This window comes from Muscardinus avellanarius (genome assembly GCF_963383645.1).
Source record: "Muscardinus avellanarius genome assembly, chromosome: 16".
Lineage (NCBI taxonomy): Eukaryota > Metazoa > Chordata > Mammalia > Rodentia > Gliridae > Muscardinus > Muscardinus avellanarius.
Genome location: NC_137802.1, coordinates 66598261 through 66619257, shown reverse-complemented (window position 1 = coordinate 66619257; position 20997 = coordinate 66598261). Strand labels below are relative to the sequence as shown.

Below are 20997 nucleotides of genomic sequence, written 5' to 3'. Positions count from 1 at the left end.
GGCTGGGAGAGGGAACTCGTGGATTTATGCACGGATTTGCTCTTGATTGTGACTGCTGTAATACCTGGTTCTGTCACTCAGAATGTTGTTTGGAGAGGGGTGAGCAGGTGTTTTTTTTTTTTTGAGGCAAGTCATAATTAAGTAATTTTTAGAAACCCATTCAACATTTTCCACGTCAGTGATGACTGTCATGTTCTTGCGATGGGTGGTGGGTGTACCCTAGCCCAGAAGATGTCACAGCATCTATAGAGTAAACAGCCGTGGCTGATTGTTTAATTTGATCGATGCCAGAGAGAAGCTTTTATGAAATTGGCCCTGCTGAGATTTTTTTAGACATGTCTCATTTTTTTCTCCTCCTTCCTTTTTCCCCCTCTCATTGGGTTGATTATGGGGTCTTGCTTGGTCTGTTCCCTGGATCTACCATTTGGGGCCTATTTAAAAAGAAGCGAACTGAGAGGACTTCTGGGAAGATGGCGACCAAGAAAAGCAGTGTTTACGAGTCCTGCTAAGACTCCATCTCCATTGCCACAAAATCAGCACTTTTCATAGCCAGAAAACACTATCAGCAGAGAAATAAAAAATGTGAACACAAGAGACAGAGCAAAAAAAGACTAGAAGAACAACCAGAGACCAGAAAAGAAACCAGCCTGCATTGCGGCGGCGGAGCTGCGCTGGTGCCATCTTGCCTCACAGCACCAGGCTCCAGAGGAAAGGTAAACAAGGAGCTGACGTGAGCAGCTGCGGATCATTCGGGTGTAATTCAGCAGTTCTTTTAGCACAAAGAACGTCTAAAACTCCCAGTGGCCCAGCTCATCACGCCTTCCAGGGACTCAGAATGGAGCTCAAAACCAGAAAAGAAATATGCCAGCCTCATGGCTGAGGGCGTGGCAGTGGCACCATATTGCCAGCAGCGGGGGCATGGTGACAGTTCCAGATCAGTGCGCACAATAACCATAAGTGAAATTGCGGCCCCTAAAGGAGAAATCCCAGCACTGTACCCCCAGGGACTTGTACAGCTTTGATAATCTCCCTGGGTCTGAGATTTTGCAGTCCAACCCAGAGAAAGAGTAGTGGTGGCAAAGATACCACACCCTAGTTGCAGCTCCCCATGGGAAAACGCCTATCTTGGCACCCCCTCAGTCTCGTGCAGTCTTGATTAACTCCCTGGGTCTGAGACTTTGTGATACAACCCAGTAAAGGAGTAGTGGCAGCTGAGATGACCACAGACTCAAGATCCAGAGCACCCTAAGTGAAGTTGTGGTGACTTGGGGAAGAACCCAGAGAAGGCACAAACTTCTGAAATCATGAGAAAGAGGAACAACAATAGAGCAATGAAGGCCCACAACCCCATAATATCAGAACCTGATAACACAGAAATTCAGAGATCTCCAGAAGTTCAAATCAGGAATATAACTGTAGAAATAATACAGGACCTTCGAAAAGAATTTAGAGAGTGTCTAAAAGAAATAAAGGATGCAATCATTGAAGTAAAGGCATCAATTCAAACTATAAACAATCAATTAGACCACATGGAGAACAGAATCTTGCTCCTAGAAGATGATCACTCCAAAAATGAATGCATAATTTATAACTTAGAAAAAAAATCAGACAGCAGGAATCTGACATTGAAGAAATATGGGCCCATTTTAGAGCTAACCTAAGAATAATTGGAATAGAGGAGGGAAAAGAAGGTGAAACCAAAGGGATCAATAATCTCTTCAAATAAATAATAGTAGAAAATTTTCCAAACAGAGCAAGAGCTCGATACACAGGTCCAGGAAACTTATAGAACTCCCTTTAGACAGGATCAGAGAAAAGGTTCCCCATGCCACATAATTGTCAAAATGACAAATGTAGAAGCCATGCAGAGAATCTTAAAGGCAACAAAAACAAAAGGCCAAGTGACATTCAGAGGCAAACCAATTAGAATCACTCCAGACTTCCCAAACCAAGTCATGAGAGCCAGAAGGGCTCGGAGTAACATATGCCAAACTCTGAAAGAAAACAACTTCCAGCCCAAAATTTCCTACCCAGCAAAACTATCTATCAAATTAGATGGGGAAATAAGAAGCTTCCATGACAAACAGAAACTGAAGGAATTTATATCTTCAAAACCAGCACTAGAGAAAATACTCAAAGAGATGAACTGCAAAGAAGAAATAGGTAATACATGCCAGAACCAGAGAAACAAGATTTTCCATCCAGCAGACAACTAAGCAAAGTAGAATAAACAGTATTTCAAACAGAAATAAAATCTTAACATGTTAGGAATTAAAAGTTATCTCTCAATAATCACACTGAATGTAAATGGCCTCAATTCCCCAGTAAAAAGACATAAAGTGGCAAAATGGATTAAACACCAGAATTCATCCATCTGCTGCTTACAAGAAACACACTTTCCAAGTAAAGATAGTAACAAACTCAAGGTAAAGGGCTGGAGCAAGGTAGTTCATGTTAAGCAGCCATCCTAACAAATGTGAAGTAGTATTTCACTATAGTTTTTGTTTGTATTTCCTTAATGATTAGATATATTATGATAATGATGAGTGATATTCATGTGTTTATTGGTCATATAAAAATCTTTGGAGATTCATTATTTTAGTCTTTTACCTATTTCTAAATTGTATTGTTTGCTTTTATTGTTGCAAATTTTTAGGATTTATATTTGAAATGTTAATATACCTTCAGACATAGCATTTGGAAATATTTTATCCCATTCTATCAGTAACTTTTAATTCTGTTTATATTGTCTTTGGATGTACAATATTTTTTATTTTTTATGGTTTGTATGTTTATTCTTTTGTTGCCTGTACCTTTGGAATCATATCCAGGAAATCACTGCCAATTTCAATGTTGTGAAGTTTTACGACCCAGGTTTTCTTCTGAAAGTTTATAGTCTTAAGATTTACATTTAGGTCTTTTATCTATTTTGAGTTAATATTTTTATATGGTGTTAGGTAAGGGTCCAATTTAATTATTTTTCATGTAATTATTATTTTTTAACAATATTTAGTGAAAAGATTGTTATTTACTTTACCAAATGTTCTTGGAAACCTTGTCAAAAATAACTTGACCATAAAAAAAAAAAAAGAAGCGAACCGCCTTATTCATATTGGAAATCCAATTTCTTTATCTACAAAAAGCAACAGAAAATGACGCCATCCACCTCCCAGAGGTTGTTGTGATGATACCAAGCATAAACTTTGGTCTTTGGAAATCGTCGGTGATCAATAAATATTAGTTCCTCTTTCCCTTTCTGGAGATAGGAAAATTGATGAACCCAATAAGATATTGAGTTACTGGTGATCTTCAAAGCCTGTCATATATCACCAAGAAAAGGCACATTCTTTGTGGCTCCAAAGAGCAGAAAATGAGCTTTTGGTAAAAATGGAAGGAAGGGAAGCAGATTTTTTTTCCTTTTTTGGTACCAAGGATAGAACCCGGGCCATTGTACCTCCAAGCTACACTCCCACCCCTATTATTATTTTTTTTTAGTTTTCTTTTATTTTTGAAACAGGGTCTCACTGGGTTGGGAAGGGCCTCTCTAAGTAGCTGAGGCTGTCTATAAACCATGATCCTCTGGCCTCTGCCTCCTGTATGCTGGGATTACAAGTGTGCACCACCATACCTGGCCAGGGAGGCAGATTTCAGCTCAATTTAGGAAGAACTCTATAATAATCAGAGCTGTATTATAATAATATGCACTTGAGCTCATGAAGTCACGAGTAGTTTGTCTTGGAGAAGTATTCAATTAGAACAGGATTTCTTAGCAATATAATTAGTGACTTTGGGGGCCAGATAATTGTTTGTTGCCAGGGGCCATGCTATGCATTGTGGGATATTCACCTCTCATCACTAGATACCAGTTCCACCTCCCTTCCCCCTGCCTAGAGTGACAATTGTAAAGGTCTCTAGACATTTTCAAGTGTCCCCTGGACAATAGCATCACCCCTGGTTTGAGGACCATTGAATCAGAGGGTAGTTGACTATAGACTAGGTCACATAGTCTATGGGATAACCTAGTCCACCCCAGATTGGGTTTTTAGATTGGTTTCAGGAGCCACCTGTGCTCTGGGGATGGCTTTTTGACTGGGATGGTACCCACCACACTCGCTGGGATTGAAGATCTTCCACTCGGAATTGTAGGGATGGGCTGGAGCCAGAGCTCAGCTTCCTGAGCTGCTTTAACACTTTCTTGTTCTCTGTGGTCTCTGTAGGTCATGTTAGCAGCTTCCTACTGGTCTCTCCTGGCGCCCGCGGTGGAGATGGCCACGTCCTCTGGGGGCTTCGGTGCCTTCGCCTTCTTCCCGGTGGCTGTGGGCTTCACGCTTGGCGCTGCTTTCGTCTACCTGGCTGACCTCCTGATGCCTACCCTGGTGAGTACCGTTCTCCTTGGGGACCCATGTTGGAAACGCCCACTTGTGCACAGTAGGACTGTTTCTGTTCAAACCGGAGACACCCATTCATGCCTCGGCCCAGCTGCATGGAGTTTGAACAGGGAATAAGGAATTGATGGTGATTTCTTCTTGGAAGAAAATCTACTCTCTTGGCTATAGGACCAAGTGGGTCTGGGGAGTTCAGACTTTGGTGGTACTGGGGTTCCTGGAAGCCCTTCTACCTCTGGGCTACACTCCCAGACCTATTTTTATATTTTTTATTTAGAAACAGGGTCTCCTAAGCCAGCGCGCGCGGCTGGCTTCGAACCTGCGCGATCCTCCTGTCTCCGCCTCCCAAGCGCGGGGATTACAAGCGTGTGCCACTACGCCCGGCAGGAGTTCAGACTTTGAATATCAGATTTCATTTTAAAAATATGGAGTGGGTTGATGTCATACTGCAAGGCCCTGAACTATATGTGAAACAGACTTAGTGATGGGAGACAGGGATTGCCACGATCATAGTCCTGGCCCTGGGAGAGCCTATGATGTCACCAGGCCCATGACAATACCCCCAACTGTCACATAAGGCTGATAGAATAGGGTTCCCTAGGCAGGCAGGGCAGCTGGGCTCAGGGTTTGCCATTCCTCACACTGTTCATTAGTTGCACGTCTCAGCTCCGATATTCCTCCTTATGAATTGAGGGTGCATTGGCACCACCTGTTACCTCAATATTGGGAGGCTGAGGTAGGAAGATACTCTACAAGTTCTAGGGCAGCCGCAAATCCCTGTTGCAAAAACAAAAACAAAAACAAAAACAAAAAAACAAACTGAAAAGGATTGGAGTGTAGCTTGGAGGTAGAATATCCATGAATTTAATCTTTAGTTAAAAAAAAAATGGCTGAAATTGGGGCTAGTGAGTTTAGGCTTTTTAAAAATTTTTTGTGGTGCTGGAGATTGAACCCAGGGGTATTCTACCTTCAAACTATACCCCCAGCCCAATTTTTCATTCTTTATTTTGATATTTATTTATTTATTTATTTATTTATTTATTTATTTATTTATTTTTGGTGGTACTGGGGTTCCTGGAAGCCCTTCTACCTCCGGGCTCCACTCCCAGACCTATTTTATATTTTTGAAACAGGGTCTCTTACGCCAGCGCAGCTGGCTTCGAACCTGCGTGATCCTCCTGTCTCCGCCTCCCAAGCGCGGGGATTACAAGCGTGCGCCACCACGCCCGGCTTTCATTCTTTATTTTGAAATATGGTCTCAGTAAGCTGCCGAGGGCTTCACTAAGTAGCTGAGGCTAGCTGTGAATGTTATCCTCCTGTCTCAGCCTCCCAAGTACAGGGATTACAAGCGTACACCACCCCGCCCGGGTAGGCTTTTGTCTTGTTATGGCAACGAGGCCAGTGTTTGCTCACAGCTAAGCCTTGCAGGAGCCTCAGCTTCGGTGTGGCTGGGATTGCTCAGCCAGGCCTTACAGTATAACCACCGGCCATTAGCTGGGATCCCTTGAGCAGTCTTGTCAGTCAAGGAGAGAAGTCAGCGCGAGTAATAGTGTGGGTAGGCGGCGCATGCAGACTTACCACTAAGTGCTAGAGGCGCAGAAGCACCCCTGGGCTGGGGCCTGCATTCCCTGCCCACCCAGGGGAGAGGTTCAGGGAGAATGGGGTTGAGGGCCATTTCTCCTGCTGGGTCATGGTGCCTTAGGCGTGGGCACATGAACCCCAGGAGTGAGGCTGATGTTTTCTACTTTTTAAATCCCAAATCAGAGAAAGAATTCCTAGCAACTGGACTTTTGCGCCCTGGGGCTAATGGGAAACTGATTACTCATGTCGCAGAAGGCCTGTCCCCTGGTCCAGGCATTTGGATGTGATGGGTAGACAGACAGCTGTGATACTGTCCTCAGGAAACACCATCTGTCTTTCTTTTACTCATTAAAACCTTGAATGACAGTGTCTGTTTCTGTCCCCTGGACATTTGGCTTCATCGCTGTTGAATATATCAGCATGGTGATGGTTTCCAGAGGTCCCTGCTGGAGCTGCTGGATTCTACTTACCTTCACCTTAGTTAAGTGTGGACTTGGTGCTGGAGTTTATGCTACTTGTGCAGGAAGATCCTGCAGCCAGTGGTCTGAACTCCAGAACAACGGACAGAAATGTGGCTCAGCAGCTCTGCGCAGCCCCCGCTGAGTCCCATCTGTCCTCTTTCTGGGCGAGTCTCTTGTTGAAGGTGCTTTGCAGCTATGTTGGGTCATTCCCATTGGGACCGGAGTTGGGGACAGCCCGGGTGGCAGATTGCTGTCAGGTGTATTTGATCAGCTGTGGGGATGGAGAGCCTTTCTCTGAACAGTGTAAATAGTCATCGGCCAATTTATACTATACAATGCACTTTTTCTTTTCTCTTTAACCTTTAAGTTCATGTTTGTTCTAATATGCACTTCGAATATGGCAGAGCTCTCCCAGAAGAGAGTCCTGGATAGATTATCTAGACAATGACAAATGATTTAGGCGTACGAGCTGAAGGCTGGTGGGGTGGGGGGAGGAGAGCTCAGACAGGGAAACAAGAGACATCGGCGGGTAGAGACTCGCTCATTGGCAGAATGGTAGGCCTCATGGTAAGCATCTGTTCTGGGGCGTTTGAAAAGAAATGAATTCTCGCTGCTAATGGGAGAAGGGGAATTTGTCCTAGAAGCCCTGATAAATAGATAAGCAGTATTTTCTAATTGCTCCCGCCACTGCATACAAATGTTGTTGAAAGAGTCGCGCTCGGAAACAGTCTGTTGACCCTCGCTCTGAGGCTGCCTCGAGCTTTCCTTGGGTGTCACTTCTAATTTGCTCAGCAAACCCGAGAGGGGCTGCAGCTTGGATCTCCCTGAGGTGCTCTTAATGGGTCCGATCTGGAGTCTCCCGCCATTATCCGTTGTCGCCCCAGCACCTGCAGGGAATGTTGACTTCCAGGGGGATGGGTTTTGTTTTGGGGATGTTGCCTGGTCTTGGGTTTACCAACTTCCAGCGTTTAAGGTAGTGGGAAGGTCTGTGGGTAAATTCAGCTGGAAATCTTTTTGGTTTTCAGTTCATTCCCCCTGGGGACAAAGCCCCACTGTGCCCCACAAGTCACAGGGACAGGGTGATGTAGGTAGGGAGAAAGCTGTTGGCTGTAGCTCTGACTCAGGGGCTCCTATCCTTGTAGAACAGGCTGCAGAAAGTCCCAGTGTCGCCTTTCTGTTCCCTGGAACAAGCTTTGGGGTGTGACCGGGTGAAAGGAAGGGCACATCTGTGTTATTTCACCTGGAGAAAGAGGCCAAGCAGCCATGTGGCTGGAGGGATTTCACATCAGTGCCCCAGCAGGAGCCCGGGCTCAGCTGCTCGGCTGCTCCCAGAAGGTCCCAGAGCCTGGGAACTGCAGGGCCGCCCACCCTGCACCTCTGTTCAGGATATGAAGGGCAGCTGAACTCTTGGCCGGGTGGGAGGAAAATAATTGGCTAATTTCTCCTGTATTTGTCTTCCCGTTGGAGCCGAAGCAAAATAATTGCTCATGAAAAGGGTCTTACTCACTCAGCCTGTCAGGGCGGAGGTGCTGTGGCTTTGTTAATTTCAGGTGCATGGAGCTGCGCTCTGGACTGGGCTTTGATTTTCGTTTATTCATCTGAAAAGAAGGGATAGAATACTCAAGCAGTATCTGCTAACGGAGAATGAGTAGACAGGGATATACAGAGACTTTGCCAAATCTTGTCATACTAAAAGCAGGAAGGAGGCAGGAGGCTGAAGGAGGCAGGCTGGGGCCACCCCTGAAGCCTAGAGAGAGCGCCCTAGGGCTCTGCAGACAGGAAGTGCCTCAGGGGCAGCCGTGCCTGGTATTACCATTAGGGTGGCCCTAGGGAGAGACAGGATGCTGAACAGCCCCTTGGGGATATTGGTGGTGATAGGATCTTTGCAGTTTCGCCTGTGTGAAGGCTCAGGGTGACAGCAGGTGGGAAGGTCTCCCAGCTCACAGCAGTGACTTTCACTGGTGGGTTGAAGGGTGGGGGTGGGAGGGTCCTGCGTGTGCCCCCAAGGCCTTCAGTAGTATTTTGTCCAAACAACACACAACTCTCATGAAATGTTAATTTAAAAAAAAAAGTAAAAGTCTCTTCCCTTTTCCATCATCTCCCCAGGCCAACCAGCCAACCATGATCAATACTGTTATAGGGTTCTTCCAGTCTTTTCTCTTACTTTTCTTTCTTAAAGAAAACCAGTTATGCACCAAGTGTGGAGGGAGCACACCTGTCATCGCAGGACTTGGGAAGCTGAGACACAGGTTCGAGGCCAGCCTCAGTGACTTAGACCCTCAGCAACTTAGACCCTGTTTCAAAATAAATGATGATGATGATGATGATGATGATGATAATAATAATAATAATAATAATAATAATAATAATTAAAAGGCTGGGGTGTAGCTCAGTGTAGAATGACCCTGGATTCAATCCCTAGTACCAATAAAAAACAAGCCAACAAAAAAGAAAAACAGTTATGTCATGTCATTTAAATATTGAAATGCAAACACGTCCCGTTTGCTTGAATCAGTCTAGTAGGCTTTGAATCAACTTTGAGAAACAGGAGCCCAGCCCCCTGAGCTCTCTCCTAAGAACTTAAGCATACACTTGCATACATTTATACCCACTTGGAATAATCCCTGCATTCTCTTTTGTCTCTTTTGTGTGGCTTTAAATATGTGAAAAAATTGATTTTCTTATGTGGTCTGTCATTTGCCTGCCTGCCTGGCATGGCTTTCTATCAGCGTGGTTTAGTTTGCTTCTCTCTCTCTCTCTCTCTCTCTCTCTCTCTCTCTCTCTCTCTCTCTCTCTCTCTCTCTCATTCGATCTCGCCGTGCTTTCCTCTACACATATATGTACATCTGGAAATGTAACTGTGTTTTGTGTTTTCTAAAAAAAAAAAAAAAAACAAATGCTAACACACTGTCTGTGTTGGTGCTACTTGCGTTTTTCGGCTTGCTTCTCAGCTTGGCAGCTTTTTCTCTGGGAAATGTGCTATGTGCTCCCCACTCCCTCCCTTCCTTCTCTTTGACATCTCCAGGAGGCTGCAGGGAGACTGCAGTGGAGAGGGAAGGTGGCAGAGGCCCATGAGCCTCCGAGGCTCTCCTGTCTGAGAGCCCGTGGCCCTGAGCCCTGGAGCGTAGCATGCAGATACCACCTTCCCCCATCCTCCTTCCTTTGAGTCTCCAGTTGTGTTTAGTGTCTATTAGTTTCCACTGCGATGGCAAAGAACATGCCCCAGTGCAACCATAAACAACAGTGTGTGCACCTGCTCTTAATAGACGCTCAGTGTAGGGTGCGTGCCTCTGATCCCGGTGCTTGGGAGGCGGAGACGGGAGGATCACAGGCTTCAGGCCAGTTTCAGCAAGTTAGTGAGACCCTGCCATTCAGAGGTAGGATGCTCCCGGATTTAATCCTCAGTACCCACGTCCCCTCCCCAAAATAAATGCCCAATTTTGCTGGCGTTTATATTTTGCCATCTGAAGCTACTTCGAGGAACCACATAGGACAACTGTCTGGAAGTAACAGAGGTTGTAAGAGGGATTTGCATGTATTTTCTTTTTTTTATTAGTTTTCCTCTAACTTTAACATTCTTTTTTTGTTTGTTTGTTTTGGTGGTACTGGGGGTGGAACCCAGGGGCTTTTCTACCTCCGGGCTGTACTCCCAGACCTATTTTTTACTTTATTTAGAAACAGGGTCTCACTAAGTCGCTGAGAGCCTCACTAAGTAGCTGAGGCTGGCTTCGAACCTGCACGATCCTCCCGTCTCAGCCTCCCAAGCATGGGGATTACAAGCGTGTGCCACCACACCTGGCTAGAAATTTTTTTTTATGGTATGCTGAGTCTGGTGATTTCTACATTGTTGAGAATCTGAATTTTGTTGCCTTAAGAGTTTGAGTATTGCTATGGTAATATGCTGGTGGTGCAGCTTGAGGCTGTGGAGAATTGGTCTTTGGCTTTCTTGGGAAGAGTAGCTTTTACTTTGGGGTTATAGTAACCCTATTTTGGGGGTTAATTGTACCTCTTGGAGCTGAAGATTGATATTCTTAATCAAAATTTGAAATTATTAGCCCAAATTTTAGAAAATATAATATTCTACCATGTTTTACCTCTTCTTTCTTTCTGGAATTCTAATTACACATGCATGTTAGTTATACTGATTAGTAATGGACCTGAGGTCATTGGAATTCTGCTATATATATATATATATCTTTTTCTCTCTGTGTTTTTATTTGAATATATGTATCGATTGAGCTTCAGGTATACAGATCCATTTGTTTTCAGTGTCCAGTCTGATATGAAGTACATCTAAAGATTTCTTATTTTATATATTTTTATTTTTTATTTTTTTGAGGATATTTAAAATATTTTATTTATTTTTTTAATTAGTTAATTTATTTTTTAAATTGGTGCATTGTAGTCATATATCAATCACATTGGAGTACAAGACTTGAGAGGATATACAAGCACACATCATCCAATTAGCCTTCATCCAGCCCCCATCACATTTCCTCCCCCTCCCTCCATCCCATGCTTCTTTGGTGATTAACTTTGATATATTTGTTTATGTACCTCCTGAGTTTTAAAGAGGCTCCGTCCTCCACTATTACATACCCTCTGATTGGTCACATTAGTTGCTTCACTATAGGGCCCTTTCTATAGCTCAACCTCTTCCTGTTGCCCCTTTCCTCCTAGTTTTTGCTGATTAGGAGAAGCGTCTGGTTTATATTTTCTGCGATATTTCTCTGTGCATGCTGCGTTGCAAGTACCGATCCCACTCTTGACGGCCCCAGTAGTGGCCTGGCTACTCAGTGGACTGATCCAGACCTCGCTGGCTCAAGCAGCGGCCTTGCCTCATGGGAGGCCCTGGTTCTGGTCTCGTTGGCCCCCACACCAGCATAACCCCTCAGCTGGCTTTGATCCCGGCCTTGGAGGCTGCAGGAGTGGCCTTGCCTCACGGCAGGCTCCGATGCTGGCCATTGGCCCCTGCACTGGCCTAAACCCTCGGCAGGCTCCGATCCCAGCCTTTTTCTTGTGTAGTGGACATTGTCAGTGCCATATTGTTGAGAGACTGGCTTTGGATTTTATTCTGACAGGCTGTTAATTTATTGGTGGCTCAATTTTATCCTCCAAAGTCTTGGCTTTAGGTGTCACTAGGATGGGACAGAGTTGCTTTTACTTTGGGGGTAGAATAGCTCTGTCCTACAGCATGATCTTTAGACTCTTAACTGTATGACTGGGGTGCACAGCAAGATCTCTTTACTGCAAATACTTGGGATTCTAACATCTTCCAGGAACATTTGACCCTGAGATCCCCATTCAGCTCCCAGTGCCCGGTGGGCTCACAGCTTTTAAAGCTCATCACATTTCACTGTGCACTGCATAGCTTGTGATTTAGCCAACTCAGGGACACCCACTTACAGATTTCTGGAAGTCTTTTTTTCTGTAGCTTCATCCTGTGTGGTACCCTGCCTTGCAAATTCCAGCTGTCTCAGCCATCCTGAATGTCTATCTTTCTATCTTTACTGCTCTAAGTATTTATCTGGTTTGAAAAGCACCTCCATGCAGCATGGTCAGATTGGAAGAGAACACCTTTTGTTTCCCTTCCTGCCAGAATCACAGCCATATACTGTCTGCCTTCCAATCTCCCAAAACAGTTGCTTTATGTCTCTAACCCAGTCCTATAGTTGCTGTACTTGGGAGACTCTCTTAGCCTGAAACAGGAAGTCACGACGCTATTAATCGGAGACATTTATTTGCTCCAGATTCTCCGCAGGTGATCCTGGCCTCACCTCGTTCCCTTCCTCCTCCCTTCCCTCCACACCGCTTTGCCTTTCACACAAAGGTGATTTAACTTGTAAGATCATGGCACGAAGAAGCTGTACCATCATGACCTTACACGTGTGTGTCTGTGAGCAGACATTTCTACGGTTTCTTCTGTCATAGTGATATCTGCTTCGAGAATCCCTGCTGCGTATAGATGCCCTTATTTTTCAAGGCCTTAATTAGCAGGCACTCAAGGAGGGAGCTGGAGTCTCTTGATCCTGATGTTTAATGGAGCGTGGACTCAGGTGGCAGCAGTCGGGATAATTGGATCAGAGCTGGGACGCTGGCTGATTGAGAAAATCAGCCGAAAGCCAGCACTCTTGGGAAGGCCACGAGACTTAGCTTTGGTTCAAGGGTTCGGAAGCATCGTCCCAGCTGCCTTGGTTCTTCTCATCTTTGAGGCGACTGCATACATTGCCCCTTTTGCAACAATGCAAGTCAGTGTTCTCGGGAGATTTCATGTTCTGAGGCTTTCGTGTGCACTAGGATGATGTGTGTTTTTAAAATTCAGCTTTCTGAAGCTCCAGTGTCTTGGAAGTCTATTCAGGAGAATTGGAGTGGAACCAGGGAGCTTTATTTGTTTTTATCAAGTGTCCTAGAAGACTCTGATGAAGGTAATCCATGGACCTCACTCTGAGAAATACTGTGTACTGTTTCATGGATTTTTACAAGTTTATATGCTAACAGTTGGGCATAGTGCCATGTATTGTATTTTATTTTTCTTTCAAAAAAGCATGTAGTTAACCAGGCATGGTGGCAGAGGAGGACAAGACAGGAGGATTGAAAGTTTGAAGCCAGCCTCGGCAAATTAGCAAGGCCCTCGGCAACCTAGTGAGACCCTGTTTTGAAATAAAATATAAGAAAGGGCTAAAATAAAACAAAATAGTGTTTTTAAGGAAAAGATACGTTTGGAGGGGGCTAGAATTAATTTGAGAAACATGAATTCCATCAGAATTGACTGATAAAGGTAGAACAGCCTTGGATTTCATCCCTGGTAGCGCCCCTCCCCCAACGCACAACATATAGGCAGATCGTCATTATTAACTCATGAATCAAATGTGGAGGAGCTTAGTCTCCTGGAAGGCTGTATTGTTCATTTTGAGTTCTGTGGACTTTAGTCGTTGATGTCATGGTATGAAGTGGGAAGGCACCATCTTTACCCATCCTTTTCCTCCCTCTCCGTAATCTTCTTCCAGATGTAGACTTGCAGTTCCACGTAGCATTTGGTTAAGGATAAATTGTTGGAGAGAACTGGATGGCAAGAACTCAGAGTCCACACTCCAAGCTACAGATGGCACCTGTCAGAGCAAGGTGCTACTCCTTGAACTGGGGACCAGGGAAAAGTGAGGGAATTTTTTCATGGATTGTGATGTTGTCCAATAGGTTTTTGTAGGTTAATCTGATACACCATAATAGGATGATTCAGAGTCAAGAAGCAAAAGGCTTGGGAATTAATTAGAAGATGAGTGTATCATTTTCTCCAGAGGCAGCGTGGACCTGCTGAGGGTAGCGGATAGAGAAGAGGGCTCATTGAAGGACACACGAAAAGAACCTGAGAGCTGGACACGAGAAGAGGGAGAAACAGCACAGGGTGCTTCCTAGTCTTCACACTTCAGCGGCTTTGAGACATGCTGTGGTAGAAAAGTTATTAAAATGGAAGGCCATATATCCAGACCTCTGCCTGAAGAACAGGTCATAAGTTACATAGTTGTAAGTCATTGTAGGTTATAACTTGTTCAGGATTTTCTCTAACCACCGACTGCCACGTTTCAATGTCTGTAAGCCCGCCTGCCTGCTTCTATCATTTGTTCTATGCAATGAGAGCCCACGTGGAGACTGAGGCTGGAGCTTTTCAGGAGCTGAGACATTGAAAATAGAGTTAGGAAGTCGTGAAGGAGGTAAACACCAGCTGAGGTATCAGAAAAGCTGCTTTAATCAGAACCCGGCACCTTTGGGGTGAAGTCAGCCGGCCGTGGGTGAAGGGACGGAGGAGCCATGCGTCTGGAGAGTCGCAAGTAGTCCCTGGTCAGCCGGCCGGCTGAGTCACACCTGGCGGGGCGGAAGTGCCCGTGTTTTAAAGCGGGGGTTTTAGGGGGTGGGGCTAACGGTGTGGGAAGGCAAATTGTCTCACAACATCTGGAACCTCGCGACACCTGGATTCTCATGATATCTCTGCTTCTGGCTTCTGGGGTTCCTCCTCCTGTCCCTGCTATGGGGTCTCATTGGGGGGATCCAACCTATCACCATCCTAACTCCATGCCTGCTGGTATACTAAACTTTCTCTTTTCCACCCTAATTGGTGTTGGGTCAGTTATTCCAGAGAACTTCTACAACAATGCCAAAATAGGACAAAAATTCAGTCTTTGGAAGGGAAAGACAGATTTGGAGGGGGATGCAATTAACCTGAGAAACATAACTTCACATGCATTGATAGACAACACAACACTCATGTGTTATGTTTGGCTGACAGGAAGGTACCTGGGTCAAGATGCTTATAGGAGGCTTGGGACATGAGTCAGGGGCTCAGGGTGGGAGAGCAGCAGAGAGATCTATACGGTATTAGCAAGAGCTAATAGAAAAGGGGGGACTTGACATTTAAGATGAGAAATTGGCACAGGCCGGCCCAACGCTTGTGCCTAGACCAGAGGCTTAAGAAACATTCAGCCAGAGGTTCAGAAAAAGCTGCAAGCAGGCAGGACAGCAATATGGCTCCCAGGTTGCCTGGGTTCGCCCACCCCAGGGCTGCCAGAGTGCCCAGTGTCTGGTGGTCACACAGCTAACTCCTAACAGAACAGATCAGATGGGTTAATTGAGCCGGAAGAGGGAGACGGGACTGAATGTTCTGGCCACACCACAGGGGAAGGCCTTTTGTTTCTCTGACGGCCCTGGTCAAGGTTAACTGGCCAGCAGGTGCTGGGCTGAAGGGCCTTGGGAGAGCACAGCCTCTGTGGGGGGCTGAGGCTCCAGGAGGAGAGGTTGGCAGATGAGGTTCCTGTTTACATTGAAGGTAGTGGCGGGCTACGCAGAGAGTGGATTAAGGGAAGGAGTTCGGGGTTGATGGGGTCAAAGTAAGGAAATAGAGTAGTTGAGGTGCCGTGTGGCCTGTGGTTTCAGAGGGACAAAGGGCGTGGTTGAGCCTCCGTGGAATCCTCAGGCCCTCTCTGTGCACAGGGCCTGATGAATAAGCCAGCAAAGATAATTTCTGCCTTACCTTCTGCTGGGACGCCCTGATGTCTATTTTCATTTTGTCCTCATCAATCACCAGACCCCACTGAACTGCAAACACAAGGTTCAGATAATTACACACGCAGGAGGGATAAAGAGAAACCTTGACTTGAACTTTGAATGCGCGTTGGGCTTGCTCGTGCTTTATTTACTTTCACAATAATGTTTGCTTAAGAAGTTAAAGACTTAGACTGCCATTTATAATTAGCATTTTTTTTTTTTTTTTTTTTTTTTTTTTTAGTAGCAGGGATTGTAGGGAACAGAGAAGTTACCTGTGTTGTTTTAGAAAAACATTCACACTTGTGACTCCCTCTGGAGGTTGATTTATTGTGTCCTGTCAATAAAAAAAAAAAGGCATAAAAAATATCCCCACAAGGACTCTGACGTTTAGCCAAGGTTTCTGACCACTGAAGGCTGCTAATGACTTATTCTTGTTCCGGTATGGGAGTCTGGATGAGTAATTCAAGTACTGAACACCCCTCTTCCCCTTGGAGGCCAGAGTTCTTTCCTACTGCAAAGAACGCAGAAAAGAAGAAAAAGAGAAATTTTCTACAGGCAATTAAACCTATAAACTCGAGAGGAAAAAGGAGAAAGGGTCTGGTTCTATGGATCACAGATTTTGGATCACACCAGAGTCACTTGGGGTGTCTAGGGAAGTATAGGCTCCCGTCAATGGATGAGAAGTTCTTGGGGGTAAGACCCAGACACTTGTATTTTAAATTAGGTTTCCAGGGGACAGCCCTCCTTCCTTCCTTCCTTCCTTCCTTCCTTCCTTCCTTCCTTCCTTCCTTCCTTCCTGGTTGGTATTGGAGATTAAGCTCAGGGGCATTCTACCTTTGATCGACACCCACAACCCGATTTTATTTTCTCTCTCTCTCTTTTTTTTTTGTGGTACTTGGGATGGAACCCAGGGGTTTCTACCCCCGGGTTACTCAAGTTGCTGAGAGCCTCATTAAATAGCTGAGGCTGGTTTGGAACCTGCATGATCCTCCTGTCTCAGCCTCACAAGCCCTGCGATTACAAGCATGTGTCACCATGCCCGGCTCCCAATTTTTTTTTTTTTTTCAGTACTAGGGGCATTCTACCTCCAAGCTACACCTGCAGTCTTATTTTTTAGTCTTTTTTATATTTTTTTGAATCATAGTCTCACTGAGTTGCAAAGGGCCTTACTAAGTAGATGAGGCTGCCCTCGAAACATGATTCTCCAGTCTCTGCCTCCCAGATGCTGGGATGCACCATCATGCCTGGCTTCGATTTTGAAACAGGGTCTCACTTAATTGCTGACAGCCTTGCTACTAAGTAGTGATGCTGAGGCTGGCCTCCAACCTGCGGTCATCCTGCCTCAGTCTCCCTGGTCCTGGGATTACAGGTGTGCACCACCACGCCCAGCTTTCAGGGGATTTGGATGCTCACCAAAATAAAAGAACCAGGAGAAGAGCCAAGAAAGACGGACAGCAGGTGGTCGGAGCCTGGAAAGTTGCAGTATCTGGGGTGACAGTACCGGGAACTTGGAATGGGTGGAGCTCAAAAATCCACCCCATCACCTTAAGGTCTTTAGAAATTCTTCGTTTTATTGAGATGAAATTGACATATAAAATTAATCATTTTAAATGAAACAGTTCAGGGGCATTTAATACATTTTCAATTTCCTGCAATCAATACTGCTTTAGTTTCAAAACACTTTCCTTGCCCCCAAAGGGGGGGGGGGACTCACACCCTGTAATGTAAGAAGTGACCATTCAGCCTTTAACTCTCCCCCTCTCCTGACCTCTGGCTACCACGGGGAGGCTGCCCTGTGATGTCTATTGGTCTTGCCCCCCCTAGGCTCTTGGGGGTATCCCAAGAGTGGATGGCACCCCCTTCCAAGGGAGTAGGTTGAAAAGTTCTATCTATGAGATTATGCCCTAGGACCAAAAACCACCTCTGTTACTCCTCCTGTGAGATCGTTCAAAGTAAGTGACCAGCTGCCCAGGAAGACATCAAAAGGGCTTGACCAGGTGAGATGGAAACGTCTAGGTGTCTGGTGCCTTCCCACAAATAACCACACTTAGTCCACTCAGCGACCTGTGAGTAGGCCGCCAACCTCGTGTGATGCTCATGGCTGGGGCCTGAATTGAACCCCTCCAGGTCCATATACCCTAACCCCCTGAGTGATGGGCGTCATTGGGAGGTAAGGATGCTTAAAAGACATCACAGGGTGAGGTTCTCAAAATGGGATCAGTGCCCTTAGGAGCACCAGAGAGCTTGCTTTTCTGTTTTTTCTTCCTACCATTTGAGGACCCAAATGAAAGCAGCTGCCTGTGAGCCAGGAAGAGAGGCCGCATTAGAACCCAGCCCTGCTGGCGTCTGCATCTTGCACTCCCAGCTCCCAGAACTATAAGAGGATAAGTAACAATGAGCCGGGCATGGTGTGCGCACTTGTAATCTCAGGACTCTGGAGGCGGAGACAGGAGAATCGCGGGTTTGCGGTCACCTCAGCTACTTAGGCCATCCACAACTTAGTGAGACCCTGTTTTAAGATAAAGAATAAGGCCAAGACAGGAGGATTGTGGTTCACGGACAGCCTCAGCTACTTAGTGAGGCCCTTTGCAACTCAGTGAGACCCTGTTTCAAAATAAAGAATAAAAAAAAATTGGGTTGGGGGTGTAGCTCTGAGGTAAAATGCCCCTGGATTCCATTCCCAGTACTGCAAAAAAAAAAAAAAAAAAAAAAAAAGGAAAAGAAAAAGAAAAATCGGTCTGGGGGTGTAGCTCAGAGGTAGAATGCCCCTGGGTTTAATTCCCAGTACTGCAAAAAAAAGAAGAAGAAAAAAAGACAAGGGTGTAAGCCACCGAGTGTTTGGTATTTTGTTGCGGAGCTGGGGCCAAGGCGGTTGTGTGATCCGTACCTCCTGTTCCAGGTCTCGGGTGACTCAGTTCTTCTGAGCCCATGTGTCTGTGCCGCTCTGTGCAGACACCTCACCCTGGCTCGGCTTTCCCATTATCCCACTGCCCGGGATTCACCCCCAGTGCATCTCTGTCCTTTCGCTCCTTCCTTGAGGTGAGGTTGGATTGTCCCCTCTGCCTTCTCAGAGTTTAGTCCAGAGGCTAGTCTGCCTCCTCACTAAAACACCTGCTAGTCTCCAGCCTCTGCCCCCTGCCCACCACTTTCTTTGGAAGTTTTCGTCTGTCTCCACCTAGGACTCTGTTTTGCATATCCAGTCAGACCTGTCTAGAGCCATTAAGTCGAACAAGTCTTTTGTAGAATTAATAAAAAAACCCTAATTTATCTTACAGTCATTTTAGGCCCATCTACTTTGGGGTCATCTTTACATTCCCAGATAATTTGGGAATAGTTTATCTTCCATTAAAAGTTTGGAAAAGTTGAGTGTTGGTTCACATTTTAACAAATTGTGCCTATTTTCTTGGATGTCTGGGTTTGGGAGGCCCCAACCGCATGCTCCACCTTTGGTTTGTGTGGTAAGATGTTTAATGGCCCTTCAAGATTTCCAGGTGCTAATCCCGGGGAGCCGTGAGTGTTACCTTCTGTGGAAGAAGGATCTTTGCAGATGCAATTAAACTAAAGATCTTGAGATAGAGGATAATCCTGGATTATCTCTCCATTGGGCCCCAAATTTGATGACAAGTGCTCTTGTAAGAGGGAGGCAGAGGTGGACATGAACAGAGGAAGAGAGGCCCCATGGCCCAGAGGCCATGATCTGAGTGATAAAGCAGATGGATCCTTCCTGGAGCCTCCAGAGGGAGTGTGGTCCTGCTGCACTGTTTTAGTCCAGAGCTATTGATTTGGGATTTCTGGCTTCCAGACTATGAGAGGATGAATTTCCGTGGCTTTTGTTGCAGCAGCTGTAGGATACTGATACAGTTTGCATCTGCCATTCTCCCTCAGTGGGTCTGCCCCTCCTGGCACTTAGGGGAGTGGGTGTTGCCCTCCACTCTGTGCCCTCGAAGGCAATTTGGCAGTGAGACTCCTTTCTCTAGCTCTGACCAACTTACTGCACATGGTTATTATCTTTTGCACATCTGAAGGTTCGGGTAGATCAGTGATTTTTGCACATGTTTGGTGAGAGTTTGATCCTTGACTTCCATATAGTCTAAGTGGCTGTAGAGCAGAGTTCTCAATAGTACAAGTGGTAGAGTCCCACTGGTTGAGATAAGACAGATGCTTCTCTGTTCACTGACCCCAGGACCCTTGAACTAGTTCCTCAGCTTTTGCCCCTTTAATCTGTATTGTGTCTACTTCACAGGGATTCTTATAAGAGCTGAGTGAGCAGGCACATTCTTATGGATTCAAAAAAGCATCTATTTATTTATTTATTTATTTATTTATTTATTTATTTATAGTACTAGGGATGGAACCCAGGGGCATTTTACCTCCCAGCTACACCCCCAGCCCTATTTTTTATTCTTTATTTTGAAACAGGGTCTCACTGTTAGTTGCAAAGGGCCTCACTAAGTAGCTGAGGCTGGCCGCAATCTGTGATCCTCCTGTCTCAGCCTCCCAAATGCTGGGATCACAAGCGTGTGCCACCACGCCCGGCATCTTTTCACACTTTACCATCATTAAAATTGGAACGGCACCTTCCAGGTAACGGCAGGTCACTCTGATCACCAGCATCTTTTTTTCTTAGTGATACCTTGAGCGATGGCCTTACAGTTTGACGGCATCTTGGGACGGATGAATGCAGAAATCCAAGCAGATTTGTTTAGCTGGGTGCCTGAATAGCCTAAGAGCTTAATAGCTGTTGGCAAAGGCGCTGTTGTTATTATTTCAGTTGTGGTGTGCGCAAGCAGGATTTAGACCTGATTTCACCATTCTCCTCTGTAGTCTCCCCTCCCAGAATCCCCACCCTCTACCTAAGCTCTGAAACCTCTCCTTTGCCCTATGTGATTCAGCTCTAATCTCTAGCATTGCCCGGTCCCTGCAGCCTCTGAGGGCCCTAGAGTCTGAGTAATACCTCAGATCCTCTCTTCCTTGGGCATCCCTATGTTGCAGAAAACACCCAGGTGTAGTCGTGATCTTGCATAACTTGAGTTCATTCCCAGGGCTCCCAAGTCTAAGACCTTAAATCTTGACTTGCCAGTTGTATTAGCCCATTACCTGTTGCTAATAACATAGTACCATGGCTCATGGTTTATTTATTTTGGCAGAGCCCAGCGTTGCAGGGTGGTATACTGGGTTGAATAGTATTGCCCCCTAATTCGTATCTTTCACAGAACTTCAGAATGTGATATTTGCTTGGAACTAGGGTCTTTGCAGAAGGAATTAGTTGAGATGAGGTTGCATTGGTGTAGGGTGGGCCCTAAATCCAATGTGACTGGTGTCGTCATAAGAAGAGCCTGGTGTGGTAGCATGTGCCTAGGATCACAGGTTCAAGGTTAGCCTCAGTCGAGAGTTACCAACATCATTTTTCTTATGCATCTTAATACCAATTCCATTCAAAAATCACTTAATTAGCATCATTTTGGGAGCGTACTAGGGATGGAAACTAGGAGCGTTCTATCTCTGAGTTATACCCCAGCCCCATTTTACTATTT

The 20997-nt window shown here is 45.5% G+C and overlaps 1 protein-coding gene across 4 annotated transcripts in view; it reads left to right on the top strand.

Annotated features, from left to right (window-relative positions):
* The window catches only part of SLC39A11 (solute carrier family 39 member 11), a gene marked incomplete at both ends in the record, with an annotated part of 391992 nt that overhangs the window by 42770 nt on the left and 328225 nt on the right, over positions 1-20997 (top strand). For all 4 annotated transcript variants that reach the window (XM_080712336.1, XM_080712334.1, XM_080712333.1 and 1 more), the window contains one exon: positions 4218-4376. In XM_080712336.1, coding sequence (XP_080568462.1) covers positions 4218-4376 — 159 coding nt within the window. The remainder of the gene's footprint in view (positions 1-4217; positions 4377-20997) is intronic.